General features: G+C 32.9%; 1 protein-coding gene across 1 annotated transcript in view; it reads right to left on the reverse strand.

Annotated features, from left to right (window-relative positions):
• STRN3 (striatin 3) overlaps window positions 1-21,352 on the reverse strand; it is a 150,871-nt gene that overhangs the window by 11,079 nt on the left and 118,440 nt on the right. Inside the window, 7 exon segments of the mRNA XM_037834746.1 lie at window positions 5,204-5,344; window positions 6,681-6,848; window positions 10,102-10,223; window positions 10,521-10,568; window positions 10,766-10,941; window positions 12,221-12,354; window positions 16,930-17,070. Coding sequence (XP_037690674.1) covers window positions 5,204-5,344; window positions 6,681-6,848; window positions 10,102-10,223; window positions 10,521-10,568; window positions 10,766-10,941; window positions 12,221-12,354; window positions 16,930-17,070 — 930 coding nt within the window.

Consider the following 21,352-nt stretch of genomic DNA (forward strand, 5'->3'; position numbering starts at 1 on the left):
TGATAAAAACACTTAGAATACTAGGAATAGAAGGAAACATCCTCAACATGATAAAGGGCATATATATGAAAAGCCCACAGCTAACAAACTATTTAACGGTGAAGGACTGAAAGCTTTCCCTCTAAGATCAGGAACAAGACAAGGACAATCACTGTCACCACTGTTATTCAACACTGTACTGGAAATTCTTGCCAAGGCAATTAGGCAAGATAAAGAAATAAAAGGCATCCAAACTGGAAAGAAGTAAAACTTTCCCTATTTACAGATGATCTGATCCTATATACAGAAAAACATGAAAAATCCACAATAAATCTCCCAGAGCTAATAATAAATGAATTCAGCGAAGTGCCAGAGTACAAGGTCAATACCCAAAAATCAGTAGTGTTTCTATACATAGGTAATAACAATTGGAAGACGAAATCAAGAAAAAAATAACACTCACAATAGCAACTAAAAGAATCAAATATCTAAGAATAAATCTAACCAAGGATGTAAAGGACTTTACACAGAAACTACAAAACATTGCTAAAAGAAACCAAAGAAGATCTAACTCAATGGAAGGCCTTTCCATGTTTAAAGATTGGAAGACTAAATACTGTTAGGATGGCAATACTACCCAAAGTAATTTACAAATTCAATGCATATAAATTCAATGCAATCCAAAAACCTTCTTTGCAGAAATGGAAAAGCCAATCATCAAATTTATATGGAAAGGTAAGGGTTTCCAAATAGCTCAAGTCATCTTGAAAAAGAAAAATGAGTTGAAGGACTCAAACTTCCGAATCTCAAAACTTATTACAAAGCCACAGTAATCAAAACAGCATGGTATTCGCACAAGGACAGACATATAGACCAATGGAATAGAATTGTAAGTTCAGGAATCAACCCTCACATTTACGGCCAACTGGTTTTTGACAAGGTGGTAAAGACCACTCAACTGGGAAAGAGTAGTCTCTTCAACAAATGGTCCTGGGAAAAGTTGACCTCCATTTGCAAAAGTGAAGGTGGACCTCTGTTTCACACCACATACAAAAACCAACTCAAAATCAGAGACCTAAATATAAGACCAGGACTATAAAATTTCTGGAAGAAAAGGTAAGGAAGCATCTTCAGGATCTTGTGTTAGGCAATGGTTTCTTAGACTTTACACCCAAAGCACAAGCAACAAAAGAAAAAAGATAAATGGTACCTCATCAAAATTAAAAACTTTTGGTCCTCAAAGGACTTTATCATGAAAGTAAAATGACAATCTATCTACACAATGGGAGAAAATATTTGGAAAACATATATCCTAAGGATAAAGGATAAATATCTATCTATATATATATAAAGAAATCCTTCAACTTACCAACCAAAAGACAACCCAATTAAAAAATGGGCAAAAGACTTGTATAGACATATCTCCAAATAAGATGTACAAATGGCCAGAAAGCACATGTAAAGATGTTTAACAGCATTAGCCACCAAGGAAATGCAAATCAAAACCACAACGAGATACTATGTCACACCCATTAGAAGGATGCTATTAAAGAAATGGAACATGACAAGTGTTGGAGAGGATGCGGAGAAACAGTAACACTCCTTCTTTGCTCGTAGCAATATAAAATGGTGCAGCCACTGTGAAAGACAGTCTGGCAGTTCCTTAGAAAGCCAAATGTAGAACGAGCAAAAGATCCAGAAATCCCATTACTAGGTATATATCCAAAAGAATTGAAACCAGGGATTTGAATAGACATTTGCATACTGAGGTTCATATTGTCAAAAGATGGAAGCAACTCAAGTGTCCATCAACCGATATATACGGTAACAGAACAAAAAATAAAAATAAAAATCCATGGAACTACAGTACAGAAACAGCAACCCCCTAAAGTAAACCATGGACTGTAATAAACAGTACAATTATAAAAATGTGCTATCATCAATTGTAACAAATGTTCCACACCAATGCAATGTGTTGGTGGTGGGGCCAGTAGAGGAGAATCCTGTATTTTATTTATGATTGTTCTGTAATCCCACAACTTCTGTAATAAAGGGAGGGGGAAAAAAGCATAGCCTGGTGCTCAGAGGGGGCCAGGCACAAAGTCAGTAGTTTAAACATTACCCGTTATGATTATCACTGTTAAAAAAAAAAAAAAAAAGTAAGACTCATTACTTTGCATGAAACAAAAAATCTGAGAACCAAACTAGCCAACCAGGGCTTTAAAGAGATCTAATCGAAAACAAACAAAACTCTTAAGCTTTTTGTCCTATAATATGGACATTACTCAGCTCAAGTTTATAGAAACTTAAGGTTTTTAAGGTAGAACCTCAATGTAGGTGGTTTAGAATTTTTAATAAAAGACCCACTATAATTACCAGTTCTAATAAACAGCCTATAAAAGTATTATAAGTATTTAAAGAAGAAAAAATTTGTAAGTGATAATTTGCTGTTTGTAAGAAACAATCCACATCACGCTCACATTGACCAAAAAAAATCAACAAAGAACTGGAAATAAATGTTCTTTTAGGATGAGACTTTACTAGCATGCACTTACTTTTTTGATTAAATCAGAGATGAGGGAAAACACATAGGGAGCAAAACAAATGAAAACAACAACAACAACAACAACAACAAACAACCTGTAATACTATTAGATTTTTAAATAAATCTGACTGCATGTATGCCAGAACTCTCATACACTAAATTTAACAAATTTAAAAAAAGTTCGCATTGTGTTTTACCTAAGTAGGGAGAGTGAGGAAACAGGGTCAAGAAAACACTGCCGAGGACACTTCTTTTAGTATAATGTGGTTTGAAATTTGACCATGGAAGCGTTTAAATATTTTACAGTTATAAAACAAATTTTAAAGAAAGCAATGTCTAAAAAGCAAAAGTACTATTAAACAAATGAACGTAACTGTACATACAGATGGTGGTGTAACCACAAAAAAAAAAAAAAAAAGTGACCTTAGAGCACAGGGGAATTCCTAGTGGAATACATCCTAAGTACAAACTATTGTTGGTGATGTTGGTATTATTATTCTGAGATGGTTTTGCTTGTACTCTAGGATAACTCAACAAGAGATTATGATGGTTTTGTTGAAAACTGAGAGTGAGTTTTGGAATGGTTAAAAAAATGAGGTAAAAATGTAAAATCAATTAGATGAATCTGAATTTGAATTGGAAGTATTTGTATGAATTTATCAAGTGCCTTACTTTTAAAAATATGTACATTTCCTAGCTCTATTGGAAAAGCCTAAAACAATGACCAAGCAAGGAGCTGTGAAGAGCAATGCAAAAGCTTAGCAGCCAGATTTATAGTCTATAAATGCCATTTCCCACTAAAAGAGACATGGCTGATTTCAGGTCTGGAGTACAAACTGGACAAGATCAACAACTACCAGGGTTATCCAAAAGGGATCAGGAAACAACCTGAATAAATTCCCCCTGGCAAAAGATGAAAGACCCTGAGTAGCAATTAAGATAATACCTGTAATCAGTTGAAGTACATCAAATACTTTTATATCCATGAGATTATAATGATATTAAAAACAACATCAAAACACTCAGTGGACACCTTTGAAGTCTGCTAGAAAACCACTCCATTATTTTGAAAACTGGTAAACAAAAGAAAACAACCACTCACTGTCCTTGCCTTTCCTATCAATTGCTAGTCTCACAGTGTGCTGGTTTGAATCTGTTATGTACCCCATAAAAAGACTATGTCCTTTTAATCCATTCTTGTGGAGGTAGACCTATTGTGGGTGGAATCTTTTGATTATATTATTTCCATGGAGATGTGACCCTGCCCATTCAAGTAGGGTCTTAATTAGTTTACTGGCATCCTCTATGAGAGGATAAAAGGCAGAGACATTTTGAAGAGAGCTCAGATATATTCAAAGAGAAAACTTTAAAGAGAAATTTTGGAGACAGCTGTTGAAACAAGAGCCAACACAGACCCAAACGCTTGGAGATGCAGGCAGAAAGATGCTCAGCTAAGAGATGAAGCCCAGAGTTTGCCTTGGAGAAGCTAAGTGAAAACCCACAGATGCTTAAAGAGAAAGCCACTGGAATGAGAAGCTGAAAGCAAGGCAGCCCAGGAGACAAATGACCAGCAGATGCCAGCCACGAGCCTTCCCAGCTGACAGAAGTGTTCGGACACCATCAGCCCTTCTTCAGTGAAGGTTGATGCCTTGGTTTGGACATTTTTATGGCCTTAGGACTGTAAATCTGTGAACTAACCCTCATTGTAAAAGCCAATCCATTTCTGGTATTTTGCATTTCCAGCAGCATTTAGCAAACCGGAACACAAGGTAACCAAATTATTGATGTGAAGATGTTCCTTTTTTTTATAGAAGTATTCCAGTTAATAAATGAAGAAGGAATGAAAGAATTAGAAAATCATTTTCCAACAGCTAATGAATTATAAATGGACCCACACAATGATCATCAAGGCTGATGATACGGAAAAAAATAAACAACCAGACATGATTTACTTTCTGATAAAAGTTCACAAACCACCTATGAAATAATCTTACCAAAAACATTTAAAATTCAAAAAAGAAAAGAAAAAAGAAGAACCTAAATATAAATAAGACTCTAGATCTTTCAATAATTCACAGGAAATAAAAAGGACAGAGGAGCACATTAAATGTTATCTCTGGAATGCAGTCAGCAAAATCCAGACTGTAGGAAACTCTGTATGACAAATTATCAATTTTCTTCAATTAAAAATGCAAGGAAAATACAGGAGATTGGATCTGGAACCCATAGATGACCCATCAATCAATTGGTTGTCCTATCAACTAATCATAATGCATGGACCTAATTTGGATCCCTATTTAAATAAACTACAAAACACCACATCCTACACTTAAAACATTGGCCATTTATAAGTAATTATTAAAGCCAGACGATGAGTACATCAAGTTCTCTATATTATTCTCTCTACTTTCATATGTATTTCCATAAAAAGTTTAAAACTTCCCTTGCTTTCACCATCACATCACTACACTCATTCCTCTGTCCCCATATACCCACCCAGTAAGCCTAATTTAAGGAAAAAGCAGAAATAAAGTAAATAAATGCCACTACATGTTGAAATTAATCATTTTGCCATCCTAATTTCAAAGAGTCAAAATAAGTAAACTAACTAAAAGGAGGAGCACCCTCTACTGTGTAATAATTCTTTCAAAAGTCTCAAAGAAACCCATGAAAACTTACCAGAGTCTACTTGTGATGAAAGCATCACCAGTGGCTGTGATGTTTCTACATCATATATTACTGTTCTACCAGTGTTGAAAGAGGTCACCATATGAGCTGGATCACAGCCTATAAAGTCAACTGATGTAGGTATTCCATGCTCTGAAAGGAGACCAAAAAGATACAGTGTAAACACAATAATTTAGAAATCTCCACTTTCTAATAATAAAAGGAATTCAAATATTCTTAAAATAATGAAAAAGAAAGCAATTGTATTAGGATGGTGAGGTAACAGGTAATTTTTTCTCAATTATCTAAAAAGTTTATATTCTATTTAACATTTTAAGAAAAATATAACTAGAAGGCACTTAAAGAGTACATATACAAATGTTATTTGTTCTATTTATCAAGAGAAGAAAAAATTCTGAGCGAGTCTTTCTGCCCTCTTACCAATTAAATTTCTTACTGTAGAATGATAAATTAAGCATTCTTATATAGTCTTGGGAAACTGATCACCTGTTTGAGTCCTATAAGCATTATCAAGTAGCTAATACAAGTCAAAGTTTTGGTTCTGTAAAAATGAAGACTGCTATCTAGAATCCACTGATACTGTACTGTCCTCAAATAGCTTAAGAAACAATTCTATTTTTAACATATTAAATTAAATTCAACTGGCCAAATCAACATAGAAGTGTGTGAAATCTGGAGTTAAGCAAATAATTTTCTTAATGAATTGTAAGAAACAAATACCTAAATAAATTTTTACCTTAAAGCACAGATAATTGAAAAACTAGTAAAATCAATAAGGCATCTAAGAGAACCAACAAAATTAAGCATATACTACTTATCTGTCTTAAAACAATAAATTCCTTTTAAAAAAATTAAAAGGTCTGATTTACAAATAACTAAAATATGACTTGGAAAATAAGATCAATAAAAGTACACATGCACATGTAAAAAATAAATGTCTTCACATCACAGACTGGTTAAAGCCTTCTTTGATAGGAAAAGATTTGAAATCATGCATATAACTCAATTTGCACTTTGAAGTTGAGGGAGCTATTTCAGTGATGGTGGCCAGTCCCTCTCAACCAGTGTGCTCAGGGTCATGGAATCTATAAATATGGTTTACTGGTATGCTCGAGACTATGATCCCTTCATCTGTTGGGGGCAGTCCCCTGGGCAGGTGGAGGGCCTCATGCTGTTTCTATGACTAACTTCATTTGTCTGCCCCATTGTTCCCTACACATAATTTTTATTTCTAAATGGGACGTAAACTGAAAAAGATTAAAAAGCATTGAGCTATGGGACGTAGTTGCAAAGCACTTTTCTGATTTGCAAAAACTGGCAAGGGGTCAAAAGATTCCCCAAGTTTTATAAAATTCTCTTCATGTATTCTTTGGAGGCAAAGAAATAATAGATCGTTTTGTCCTTTCTATCCTCTAAATTTCCAGAACAGAAAAATAAGCTTTTTTCATTAGAAGCAAAATTTACTTACCCTTGTCTCCATTGTAAGTGCAAATACATGGCAATTTTTCTTGTGGATTCCATAACCTAACAGTGCCATCTGCTGAACAAGATAGTAACTGATTTTTTATGCCACTGTAAGCAAGACCCCAGACTGCATCTGTATGAGCAGCTAAAGTGCCAGCTAGAACATTTGGCTCTGCAAAGAAGGACAAAAACAAAATATTAGCTAAAAGAAGACAATTAAAATTAGGGCTTTGGTATATAAAAATAACTTGCTATATAATTAAAGTACAAAGACCACACTGAAAAGGCGGGAAAAAAATAAATCAAAGTATACACAGGGCTATCTCTAAGTGGTGACATTATGGCTTACTTTTATTCTCACCTTCTTATACTTTTCTATATTTTCTCTATTTTTAAAAACAGCTTTACTGAGATATAATTCACATACCATACAACTCACACATTTAAAGTGTACAATTCAATAGTTTTTTAGTATGTTCAGAGTGGTGCAACTATTCCCAAAATAAATTTTAAGACACTTTTGTCACTTGTTAGCCATTTCCGCAGTCCTAGGCAACCAATAATCTACTGTCTCCACAGATTTGCCTATTTTGTACATTTCACATAAGTGGAATCATATAATATGTGGCCTTTTATGGCTGGTTTCTTTTGACTTCTTGCACCGAGCATAAAGTTTTTGAAGTTCATCTATGTTGTAGACTGTATCAATCCGTACTTCATTTTTTTTACTGCCAAATAATACCCCATTGTATGGATATACCACATTCTATTTGTCCATTCATCAACTGATGGACATTTGATGGCTACAATGACATTGAGCATCTTTTTTCTAATAATCGTGTTTCTACAGTAAACTCCTCCCATTTTCTATGAATATCATTTTCACAACTCTCTCTTCCTCATGCATGATTATCCCTCATACTTCACTAAGAAAATATAAACATTTAAATAAACCCCCCTCCCCTATTTTCCTGCCATCCAATCTACAAAATTTACTAGTATCTTCCTTCCTTCCACATACAAGTAAGGAACTGTCTTCTTTCCTGTCAAAGGCTAATTCTATCAGGTGTATTCTGGATTCCATTTAATGCACTAACTTGAGTTCAATTAAGCCTCCCTTTACTACACTGCCAAAATTCTCTTCTTCCTTGGGATCATTCCCATAGCAAACAAATATACTTCAGAATCTCTCAATTTAAACAAGTAGTCTTCAATAACCTTACCTTTAACCACCCTTCAGCTGAACAGTGGGAAAAGCACATTATGCTTTTCACCTCCCATTTTTTTTTCAAATCACTCTAATATGGTTTCTGACATCATCATCACACCAAAACAATCCTTGCTAAGATCACCAATTCGATCTCTATTCTGTCAAATTTAATAAATACTTCTCTTTTTTAATGATACAAAAATATCATCAGAGTGCTTTTAATCCATAATCTGTCTTGAAAGGATACCCAGAAGTCCCTTCACCTCCTAGTTATAACCAAAGGTCCAAACTCTGCCCGACCAAGAGCTGGGTGACCTATTTATCACATACAAAAGGGGAATTTTCTGTCCTCATATTGCTTGACTTCTCAGCAATATTTGAAAGTGCAGACCTCTTCTCAAAATGGTTTATTCTTTTGGTAAGCTAGAATGATTCCATATCCTTCTAGACTTCTTCCTAATTCTTGGGCCACTCTTTTTCAGTTTTCTTTGTTGGTTCACTTGCTCTAGTCATCTTCCCAATGTCAGTTTCTTGGGTTGCTCTCTCTTTTTACTGTACACAAATCACTCTGCCTACATTATATCATCCATTCTGGCAGCTTTAAGTAAGTATCATCTATGTAGAGAAGATTCCCAAAATTTTGCCTCCAATGCAGACCTCTTTGAACTCCAGGTTTGCTAATTATCTACCTGATATTGCCATTTCTAAACTTAATTAAAAGCTGAACTCACCATCTTTGAATTTTTCACACCTGTACTGTCCCCATTTCAATAAATATTATCATCATATACTCTGTTGCTCATTTCAAAAACCCTGGATTGATAATGAAAATGTGCTGAAATTAGCAGTGACAGTTGCATAACTCTGAAAATACTAAAAAAAACTACCAAATTGTATATTTTAAAGGATGGATTTTATGATATGTGAATTTCTCTCAATAAGGCTGTTACGGGGGGGGGGGGTGTCTAAAAACAAAACAGGAGTCACCCACTCATCACTTCATCCATTCAATTGAAGTTTTCAATAAATCCTGTCTATTCTACTCTACCTCACAAACATATCCTAAATCCATTTCTTTCCCACTACTCTGATGCCAAAACACTCATCTTGGCATCACCCTACACTAATCACCTCTCACCTAGTCTACTGGACTAGTAACTACTATATTACAACAGCCTACTAAATGGTGTTCCCATTTTCATTCTTGCCCCCACCCCTCTCCAATCCATTTTCCATATAACAGCTCGAGTCACCTTTTAAACCTACCATTTATCAGGTCACTTCCTGGCTGTTAAAACTTCTCACTGAAAGTTTCCTTTTATCCTTTAGATTTTCTGTTGAATGTCATTATTTTAGACAGGCCTTTCCCGACCACTCATCTAAAGAATGTTCTGCTTGTTATCTCATAGTACTCTATCTTTACAGCACTTATCACAATTTCTAACCACAGACCACCACCCCAACCCTGCTTATTTAATGTCTATCCTTTGCACAAGAAATTCTTATTTTTTGATGTAGTGCTTAATATTATGCCTGGTAAATTTAGGCACCAACTGTTTGTTAAATAAAAGGAACAAAAAGATCATGAATTTTTTTTACATGAGCCAACCATTAAATAGACCACTATTTAACCATTCCCCAATAAACATTTATTTTAACTTTTAAAATTACTACCAGTACTGTCACATATACCACTGTAAATATATTTGAACATGTGTGCAGATAATTTCTATAGGATAGATTTCTAAAAGATTTGTAAGTTAAAGGTTGTTTTCTCTATATTTTGATATTAAGTGTTCTGCCCTTCAAAAAAGTTGTACTGATTTACATCCTACTCCCCTACTTGTTTCTGTTGTCTTCTACTGAATATTTTTGAACTGCATAAACTATTTCTTAAATTTAAAAAAATCGCTCTTCATATTTTGATGGTATTTTTTCCTTCTCTCCATTCTGTAACTAGGAATGAAATTAACATTTTAATTCATTTTAATTAAGAGGTTATTATCAATATATTGATATAAAGAAAGGACCAATTCACAGACTTAAATACTCATGGGACATTTCTTAATTTTTCTCTTTAATAAAGGAAATTACAAATGCAAGAACTAAATGAGGAGACTAATACATGTTTAAACAACCTTGTAGTGATCCCTGAGGTATTTATATAAGCTCCATTCACTTAAAACAAAACAAGCATCTTGAGCCTTTTACTTACCATATGTATCATACGGATCCACATTAGGGCTTGGGATATTCCACCACTGGATGGTTGCATCAATACCACCACTAAAACACTGTTCTCCATTAGAACTAATAGCTAATGACAGAACAGGGCCACTATTATAAGAAAAGAAAAAAAGACATATAAATCCTAGGAAGAAACTCACAGCCTTACCACCCCCAACTTCTGAATTAATGTGGCTTCTAAAAACTTATGTTTAAAGTAAACATTTATATTTGAGTAATACTGATTATGTTTTCTTATACAATTAATCGAATGAGACATTGTTCAACTAATGTGTTTTTTCTAATATAAAACAAACATTATGCAAAAATTTTAAGGTTTGAGGATTTTAATTAATAGTTAACAATAACTATGGTTGTTGAATTAAGTACTAATTAAAGAAAACTTACATGTGGGCTCTAAATGTGTAGATAGGCTCTACATCTAAAGAGGCACTCCTAAAAGAGGGAGGAAGAGGGGGAGGGGTAGAAAAGGCAATTAAATAATTGTACATCACTGGTTGATATTAAAAGAGTCACCAGATAAGAACAAATGTGTATATAAAATACATGGACAGTAAAGACGTATGATTAACTTATAATTATTAGCAACATTAACAAAAACAAAAAAATCAGGCTAACATCAAAGTACTTGCTTTTTGGCAGGAACTGTTTTCTGCAAGTTCCAAAGTTTCAGGGTATGGTCCTCAGAGGCAGTTACCAGCACAGGTTCTACAGGATGAAAAGCTAATGCTCGTACTCCATCAAAATGGCTACGTAGTGTATACTTGGGATTCCATGTCTTTCTAAAGGCATCTTTATTGGCAGGTAACTAAAAATAAAGCATAAAATTCAGTGGTAAAAGTATTAACTTATAGGCATGTAGAATTTTTTATTTTTGTGTTTAGTGTGTTTAAAACATATATTTTAAACTGCTTTGCTACAATGTCCAGTGGAAATTTACTGTCCCTTAAAAACTTTATAACAAATTTTTATCATTTAAGAACAAAGAATAAGAATTTCATTAACCTTTCAAACACGTAGATCAAATGAAGAGTCTCAATCTGTTTTTACTTAATCATTAAGCTAAAGCTCAAACTCCTACCAAATGTTAGATGAGAACAACAAATTCACCATTGCTGCAATACTTCAAATGGAAACAATACAAAATACTTAAATCACTACCAAAAATACAAAGGTATAACAGAATTGTCATTTTTAGTAAATTTATTAGCATGTGAAATTTTTAAATGCAGCAAGTTAATATACTTTCCAAAAGTCTGAACTAAAGACACTTTGAGAATTTTTTCATCCCATTTTTGTTAATGTTGATATTGACAGAGGTTTACCTTTTTTTACCTTCATTTCTCCATCTGTAAAGATAAGGTGTACAACCACTTCTAAAGCAATCAATAGTTTACTGGAATTTAGTTGCTTATATACTTTAAAAACATTACTGAGAACAATCAAGCCTACCAAGGCTGCCCTCTCTAAAAAGCATTCTAAGTATAAAATGTAGAAAAAAGAAATTCATTATAAATCTAAACAAGTACAGTTAACTCTCAATTGAGTGTTACTTGTCTAGAATAAAATTTAATCCAAGACCAGTTTCACCTGTAACACTGCTCTTCCTATCTCCCCATCCTCTCGCTATCCCTCAAATGAAGGAGGAAGTATTCAAGAAATGATGCAAGCTAACTTTAACATTATCCTTAAGAAAATTAAAAGTTCAAAAATAAAATGGGCTTTTTAAAAAGTATACTGAAGACAAATTATTCATATCTATTTTTTTTTCTTGTTAACACCAAAGCATGGCTTAATTTGCATAGATAATTGAGAGTTGACTACTCAATATAGATACTTTCTACCAATATTTTAAGGTAATCCTCTCAAACTCCTAGCTAATCCACCACAATACCTAAGAAAAACTTGAACACCACAAAGAAAGTAGTTATAAAAGAAAACTGTAACTTCAAATGAACACATTGACACACTTATTTAAAACTTATCTTTTCCATGCACCTTGACATTAATTCTGTATTAGAGTGAATCCAAAAAATAAGGAGCCTTCTATTAAATCATTAAAAAATTAAAAATAAAACTGCACTTACATCATAACTATAGTCTGCATCATTTGTTACCGTCAAGTCTGCAAGGTCTCCAAGGCCCAGTACACTTAACAAAACATCATCAGAACCCATAATAAATGACTTGCCTCCTCCAGATGGAAACGTTATTGGTTCAGCTATAAAGAACAAAACCGCTTCTTAAATGCTGAAAAATCATACAGTACAAGACAATACTGTGGGGGAATTGTAAGCACTTAACAGATACAATATTCAGTAATATAATTTTTTTCCCATTTTTCCCTCCTTATCTTTTACACTCAAAAAATTCTATTATCGAGTGGTAATAATATACAAATATGTAGGTAATCTACAAATCAAATGTGCACTAGATATATTATTCCAGGGATTGGAGGTGGGGTACAAAAAACCTGTCTATTTAAATTCCTCTCCAGCTCCATAAGTGCTTCTGTACAAATTATAACTAGAGTTTAAATAGTTAAATAGGACATATTTTAATTAAATAAAGGTGTTTATTTATAAGATATTCATGAGGAACAAACTCTACCATCAACCTCAAAGTAGCTTATACTAGTTGCTAAGTCTTTTTGCTTTCTATCATATTTGCTTAGAAGTGCTAGGTATTCTAGTCCCTGATTAAAATTAACACAAGCATTCAAAAGTAAACAGTTTCCAAACAGCCTACTATACAACATATCGGTTTACTAAAATTAAGCCTAAAACTGCTCAGATTCCTCCAGTACCCAATAACTGGTCTAGGAAGAGGGCAGTTCTACCACCAACAATGTCCATTTCCTTTCTATAAAAGGTTAATCCGTATGATTTTTAGAATGCCTTCCAGCTTTAAAACTGTGACTCTGATTTTTATTTTAACTTTTCCTTTTATTTACCATTAGACTTTTAAAATGAATCAACTAATCTATATCAACCAACTATAAAATTTTAAATTAAATTTCTGATTAGAATTATTTGCCACTTCAATTTCAAACTAAACTCAGGCAAAAGTTTCATTTTATTTAGTTTTCTCATGCACATCATGTGAATTATTATGGCTTTCCATTTTAATTGAGCAGTTCCAATCAAATTACTTACAATGTTTTTTTCTCTATAAGTATCAACCAATTATACTATTACATGAATATTTTGCTGTAAGTTATTGTATAAGCAATAATTCACATTATAATTTGCATAGATAATTCAGAGCTGACTAGTCAATATAGATATTTATCCACCAATATTTTAAGGTAATCCACATATGCTTTAAAAGCAAAATTTTAACCTTAAGATGAAGGGGAAGGTATTCAAATCATTGTATTACAAAACAACACCACATCAAAATGTATTCAAAATTCATGACAAAACTTAAATTTATATAAAAACTCAAGTAAAGTTGATAACTTTGAAAAGCTCATATGAAAAAAATACAAATTTAGTACACCAGAGGAAACAAAACAGACATAATGAAATTTGACAGTAACATTAATACTATAAAAAATAATTTTGAGAAGACAGAATTCAATGCTTTTTAGATATGTACTCTAACAAAACTAAAACACATCTTTACTTAGAATACCTTGCTATTTATTACATCAAAGCAAGCTATATAATTTGACTCAAATGGTCCTAAATGATATTGAGTCATCAACTAATGCAGAGTAAATGTGAAAGCACGTAACAAAAAATACACTTAGGGATTCTCAGTAGTATTTAATTCATCTTTCAATGATTATACTTGTCGAGTCTAAACAATTTGTGGCACTGATCACTATTATCAATATCTAGGATGCAGTTATCGTTATTACCAGAAACAACTAAGAACTATAAAATCCATATTTTAAAAATCATGGTTAAGAACTATGTCAAATTCACTAGAAAGTATTTCCTCAAAGCATGTTTAGCCAGTATAAAGAAATGTTTTCCTTTAAACTTAATCAGTTTCTAAGACAAATTAGAGCAAAATGCCACATTCCTTCCACTGACAATTATACAAATATGCACTAACATAAACCTTCATGAAAGCCCCTCAAAATAGTTTAACATGACAAATTATTTAGAACATATTCTTACATATTCTTCATGCAGGGGTATTTCTGTTGAGCTGTTGACCAATTTGGGGGAAAGTGAAAGGAAATGTCTGGGCATTATCAGCTGGTTTTTTACTGGGGGTTTTAGAGTAATTGTATTAAACAAAAAATAAGTATTATACTCATTTCTAATTAATCATATGAATGCATCTCTACCTAATTAATCATATGAATGCACCTGTACCTTTCTATAAATATGCATAACTTTATTTATATATAGCAAGATACTCTGCTCACTCAGCATTTATTTACATGTATCTATGTGAAAAATCTTTTAAACTACATTTCTGCTCTCTATAAGCAACCATCAAGGTATAGACATTCAATTTGCCCTCGTTTCCCTGCAGAGGGAATTAATTCCTATTCTATAAACTCATTTTATTAATGTTAGTAGTTACCTACAGCACACGGTTACATAATCACAAAAAATGTAATCAGTAATTCAAGGAAAGATATAATGATTAAAAGTAGTTTTAATTTAACGGTGGAAATTATGACATTTTTTATTAGGGTGCCTTAAGAGTTTCCTAAGTAATTTAGGAATACTATTATTATATTAGCATGTCCCTTTATGGCAATCCTAGGGTCTATGAAATGGAATCTTACAACAAGGTCCTTTTCATATTTCTATAACCAATTTGTCCTTTGATGGACAATATGATCAAGGAAACATGTAGCTTACATATAACACCCTTCCTTTTAACATCCAGCTGTATCAAACCTAAAGAACAAATCCCAATAATTGACTCCACTTATACCAGTGGCAACATGGTATGTCTTAATAACAATCTGAAAGGTTGTATTGTAGAAACATGTCCTGAAAACTGAGTTATTTTCTTTATAAAATAAGCTATTACATGGACTTCAGCAGGAAAGCATGAAGTTGGGAGTCGCCACTGAAAATAGTAAGAGATTATGAACTCCAATGTTCCCCTGTTAGCTCTAAGGAGAATCTGAAACTCTTTAAATAACAAACTCTGGTAAGATTTATCCTTTCAAAGTGTAATGTTTACTGAACTTCCCCCAGCCCTCTTCCTCCAACCAGTAAGAAAGGGTTAGATCACCAATTTATAAATTTCTGTGTTGCTCTGTTACATGTTTACTCCTTCCATGCTGCTTCTTCTGATACTTCCTTAAAATTAGTGAATTTTAAACACATATTTACTGGTTATTTAAAATTATTATATAGCTATTATTTGTAACAACAAAAAAATAGAGAAAGGTGAAACATTTTACATTAAAAAACAAAAAACAAAACAGAACAAAAAAAAGCAAAACATACATATATGCAAATACACCCAGATCTCTAAATAGGCCAGTGATTTGAAACATTTAAAAGGGTCCCTCCTCTTGCTAACATGGCTTTGCCTTAAACCCAAATCTATTGCAAAAACCTTTTTTTAAATGTACAAAATTAATTACAGTTTTTTTCCAAAGTTTTCTATGCATTATTTGGTAAGAGATCAGAGAAGCTAAGTATCTAGTAAAGGCATTAAATGAAAAATCATGGAGTTAGTATGTACATTTTAGAAAATATTTTCTACAATAAGAAAATAAAATAGCAGAATATTGGAGAAAATATATAGAAATATCAAATGACTATTTTACTTTTCTTGTGCTATTCATACTTTAATACTTTTTGCTTTGATTTTATTAATTTAGTGATTTTCTTTATCCTTCCTCAAATCTTCTTACAGATTATAAGTGATTGGTAAACGCATACAGAGATGATTATAAGGGGAAAATGCTAAATTATTTAACTTTTAACTGCATGGAAAATGTACTATTACAAGAATAATAAAAAAGAAGTATAGAAACATTTGACTGAAACATCAAACTAATCACCGGGCATGGCAAAAGCAGGAACATTAATGAAATTCAAATTGTATGCTGATATTATTACATAATGAATTATCTAATATATCTATCTTGCATATCACAAAAACCTTTGGTTAAAGAATTCAGTCTCATTACTTATAAGCATCTAGACCTAAAATTATAAATTTCTCAAGTGTAACTACGTCTTCAGCTACAATCAATTTTGGGAAAATGCTTATGTAGATTATTTTCATTTCCTATATACTTCCAGTTTAGACAACTTTTAAAAAATGCATACATGTACTTGTTACCAAGTTAAAAAATAAACATGTTGCCTTATTCTAAAATGTCTAAATTAGGTAATAGTTACACATATTTTACAAAATAACATATAGTAAAGCTCCAGGCACCGTGCCTGACCTTAGCTGGCTCCTAATAAACTGTAGTTATTAGTTGCTAAATTTAAGTACTATGTTAACATGACTAAATAGTTCTTTTCCATGTTCTTATTTAAAGCCTAATTTTTAAAATTACTGTTTTCCTGATATCAAATCTGTAAACTAAAGTTGCATTCAGAAAGGTACTCTAAATTGATCTATGATAGAAACAACTCTATTTTATATTAAAAACAAAACCAAAATATAAATAGAAGCCCAAAATTTCAAAATCCCTAAGATAACTGCACCAAGAGCTTGCCCAACACCTTCTCTGAAGATCATTTAAAATTGTTCTAATTATTCAAAAATAGCAGCATATTTGCAATATTAGGAGATGTGATTTGGTATTAACGTCTTCTGCAATGTAAATAAACATGGTAGCTAAATTTTGTACCTTCCTCTGCTCTTGCACCTTCATGATCAGTCATTCTAGTAGAGGGTGACCTAGACTGATTAATGATTCCTGAAGGGATGTGGGGCAGCTCATCATCTCCCAGATCAGCTATCATGTCGTAGAGTTTTGTCCTGTTGACCCCTGTAAATTAATGTCAGCAGTAGAGGTTCATTTAATGGCTACCGCTTGACTTGCCAGCAACCTTTAAAACCAATTTATTAACAAAACAGACTATTTTACAGAAATCATAGTTATAAAAATATCAGATAATTAAAGATAATATCACCTTTCCATACCACTCCCCCGCAAAACATTAAAAGAGTTTAAACATTTAAGATATCCACTATTTTAGAGTACTGTTTATATTATATATAAACAATTGATTCTTCTGTTAACAAAAGTTCTGGACGCTCACATACAAAGAAGGTATACTACAATAAAGAAAAGTTTTGGTGTTTAAGGTTAAAAATAAAATATGGGCTCTTCAACTTAATTCATTGTTTTAAAAAGTTGACAAAGAAAAAGTACAAATGATTTTGATCAGGGTGCAACAAACAATTAACTTTCCCTGGTGTTTGTATGAATTTTTTTCTGCCACATTATTACAAATTTGTTAATAAATCAACTCCAATTTCACTCAAAATGTTTTTACACTTCCCCCAAATTTGAAAAACTTCCTTGACCCATGAGCTCTCTCTCATACGCATAAATTTAAGGGAAGAATTTTCAGCTGTTGCCTGGATAATTCAGGCCAACTTAAACTAAACTCAAAAGTTTCTGCAGTTATTATGGGATCTCTTCATCTTAACTTTAAAGTTCAGAAATGGCAGTACTTTTATGAATGTATTTGACAGAAAATTCAGAATGTCAGAAAAAATAATTTGAGATGAAAAAAATGCTTTATAATGAATATAGACAAGCAAGAGGCAAATCCAAGGTAAAACATTATGACCATATACTCACTGATGTCAACATTAATGGACTAGACTGCCATATACTTATTAAATTCACTATCACTATTTGAGTATGAGTGGCTCTACAGAAATTGTACTTCATATATCTATCAGAATGCTATTCAATGAGATGATAAGACTATGCAAACAGGTGGAATCCTATACATTTACTTCTGGATGCAAGTATACAGTATGTTCATTCATGTAGTTTGAATTTTCTAACACAATTTAATGGAGAAACTTGATATTATCTGAGGATTTTTCCTGTGACAATGAAGTGAATGTAAACTAATGCACTATTAAAAAACACTGCCAACTGATGTCCAACCATCAGTTAAATTCAACATGAAAAAAAAAAAAAAACATCACAAGTTAGCTCTCCTTTATAACTTTCCCTTCTATGAATATCTCCACCATTGCTTTATGTCTATGCTTAAAATTCTGCAACCACATTTTAACAATTCTTCAACTTGTAAACTTACGGGAAAAAAAGTTAAAAAAAAAAATCATCCTTCAAAGTACTCTTCAGATTCATCTATTTCTCCTCACTAACTTCATTCTAAACAAGGCTTTCATTCTTATGGACTACTGCAAGAGAATTCTAATCGGTTTTTCTATCTACAAGCTCCATTTGGCTTAAATAAAATTTGAATATTAAAGTCAAATTAATTTTTCGACGTATCACATTTACAATATCACCCCCTTTCTAGAAACTAAATCTGGCACTTCAATACTCTTCGCATCAAGGCTGACTTAAATCTTGTACTTAAGCTTATATGTGCTTCAGACCTAATTCTGTTTTTCCTACCCAATCTTATCTCTCAACGCTTTAAAATACAAATCCCTTTATTCTCCAGTTGAAGGCAGTTTCTTTACATTTTCCTCAATGTTCACCAAATGTCGATTTAACCATAAGTTTGCCATATCTGTTCTGGCCTCAGAAAGGTGAGGTTATCTCCTACATACATAAAACACCTTGGCCCATCCAAATTCTAGCCATTCTTCCACTCCAGTTCCACCACCTCTGGGAAGCCACTGTTCACTTCCTGTTTACTCTTATACTTGCTATACTATAAAATTTAACTTTTTTTTTTTACATATTATCTTGTAAATAATTTCATATGATAGCTGTCAAACTTAATAAAGAACTGAGAAAAAATATGTCACTACAGATATTGTGAAGTCAAACTCTTCCTGTACATGCACTGTGAGACACGGAAGGAATGAAAAGTAGGACACAACATGAAAATCATTGTTCAAACAGAGTATGTTCCCAAATTATATAATTAACATTTTTTTGGCATTGTACAACCAAAATAAGTCTCTGTGGCACAGTGAAAAGTTGAGTGAAAGATGGAACTGCTCTCTCTAATCCCAGTTTCTCAAAAGATGCTAAAAAATTAAAGATTTCACAACTAGAAATCAGTCATATTTAGTATCTATTTTGTAGAGCATTTCTCAACTGCAAATTAAACACACCTTCATTTTCTTTCTAAAACTCTCCAAAATAATGAGTGCAACAAAATGCAATTTCAAATTTAAAAACTATAAAATCTGATTAGCAATAATGGGAAAACTGCAATGTTATTAATGTTATAGATACATAATATTAATACCAATATTCAGGGCATGTTTGAAGATCCATTAGGCATTAACTAATTAAATAAAAACTGATCATCAATTACTACTGGAATCTACAGAAAAACAAATACAATTTCTAATTCTAAGTGCAAGAAAACTTTTTTTATGACTTATAAAACACAACCTAACTACCTCTTAACTGTGACCACCAACTCTTATACAAATGCACAATCCTCTAAATGGATAATAGCACAATGAAAATAATTATACCATGTGTAAAACAAACTATGGACTAGCTACTACTGTTACTGGAGAGAGGGAGGGGGAGGGGAGAGGGAGAGGGAGAGGGAGAGGGAACTGAACAGAACAGAAAAGAAAAAGAAAAGAAAAAAGAAAAGAAAAGAAAAGAAAACTTAGCTGAAGAACTGAATTATCTGTTTTAAAAGTGTGAAATCAAAGCTGGACACCCACATCCCTAGGCTGAAAATAATATCCCTTTGCTATGAAGCAATTTTGTTTTGGCCTTTGATTTGAAGCGAGAGAGAGAATATACTACCATTTTATGGGTTCTTTTGAATTTACATTATTTCCTACACGGGAACAGCTTAATCGTCATGTATATTTTAGTGTGCATGCCAACGTGTTTTAAAAAGCCTACTGCAGTGACACATCCCAAAGTAATTTGGACAGAGAATAAAAATATATATGGAGGGCCCCGCAAGGAGCTGCGGGGAAATGCTGAGGTGTTGGGCTCCTTCATCTGGATTGTTGCTGATGTTCTCACAAACACTGAGGACTGGCAGTTTGATGTGCCAAGCCCTTTATCTCGGGACTTGCCCTTATGAAACTTGTTACTGCAAAGGAGAGGCTAAACTTGCTTATGATTGTACCTAACGGTTCCCTGAGTACCTCTTTGTGGCTCAGATGTGGCCCTCTTTAGATAAGCCAACTCGGCGAGTGAACTCACTGCCCCCTCCGCCCCCCTTCATGGGATCTGACTCAGAGTGATATAAATCTCCCTGGCAACATGGGATGTAACTACCAGGAATGAGTCTGGACCCGGCATTGAGGGATTGAGAACATCTTCTTGACCAAAACGGGAATGCGAAATGAAATAAGAGTTTCAGTGGCTGAGAGATTCCAAATGGAGTCAAGAGGTCACTCTGGTGGGCATTCTTATGTACTATATAGATTACCCTTTTTAGGTTTTAATGCATTGGAATAGCTATAAGTAAATACCTGAGACTATCAAACTGCAACACAGTAGCCCTGACTCCTGAAGACGATTGTATACCAATGTAGCTTACAAGGGGTGACAGTGTGATTGTGAAAACCTTGTGGATCATACTCCCTTTATCCAGTGTATGATGGATGGATGAGCAGAAAAATGGGGACAAAAAACTAAATGAAAAACAGGGTGGGGGCGGTGATTTGGGTGTTCTTTATTACTTTTATTTTTTTATTCTTATTTTTACTTTTTCTGGCACAAGAAAAATGTTCAAAAAACAGATTGGGGCAATGAATGCACAACTATATGATGGTACTGTGAACAATTGATCGTAAACTTTGGATGACTGTATGATATGTGACTATATCTCAATAAAATTGAATTTTTAAAAAAAAACCTACTGCAGGTTACTGCTAAAGAAGAAAATATTTCTTCTTAAATGTATTAAAATTCTAACATATAGATTGATATAGACTGAAGTTACACTTCACAAAGCACCAGTTCCTGGTGACAATTTGCTATCTTGGATCTGGAATAGCAAATGACAAATACTAATTTGAAATTTTAAAAATTAAAATTAGAAAATTATCCAGGAAAGCTCATGTTTAATTTACAGTAAAAGAAAAATACTTGAAAAGGTAAAGGTCTTCCCTTACAAAGC

The sequence above is a fragment of the Choloepus didactylus genome, chromosome 4 (assembly GCF_015220235.1).
Source record: "Choloepus didactylus isolate mChoDid1 chromosome 4, mChoDid1.pri, whole genome shotgun sequence".
In the NCBI taxonomy this organism is placed as follows: domain Eukaryota; kingdom Metazoa; phylum Chordata; class Mammalia; order Pilosa; family Megalonychidae; genus Choloepus; species Choloepus didactylus.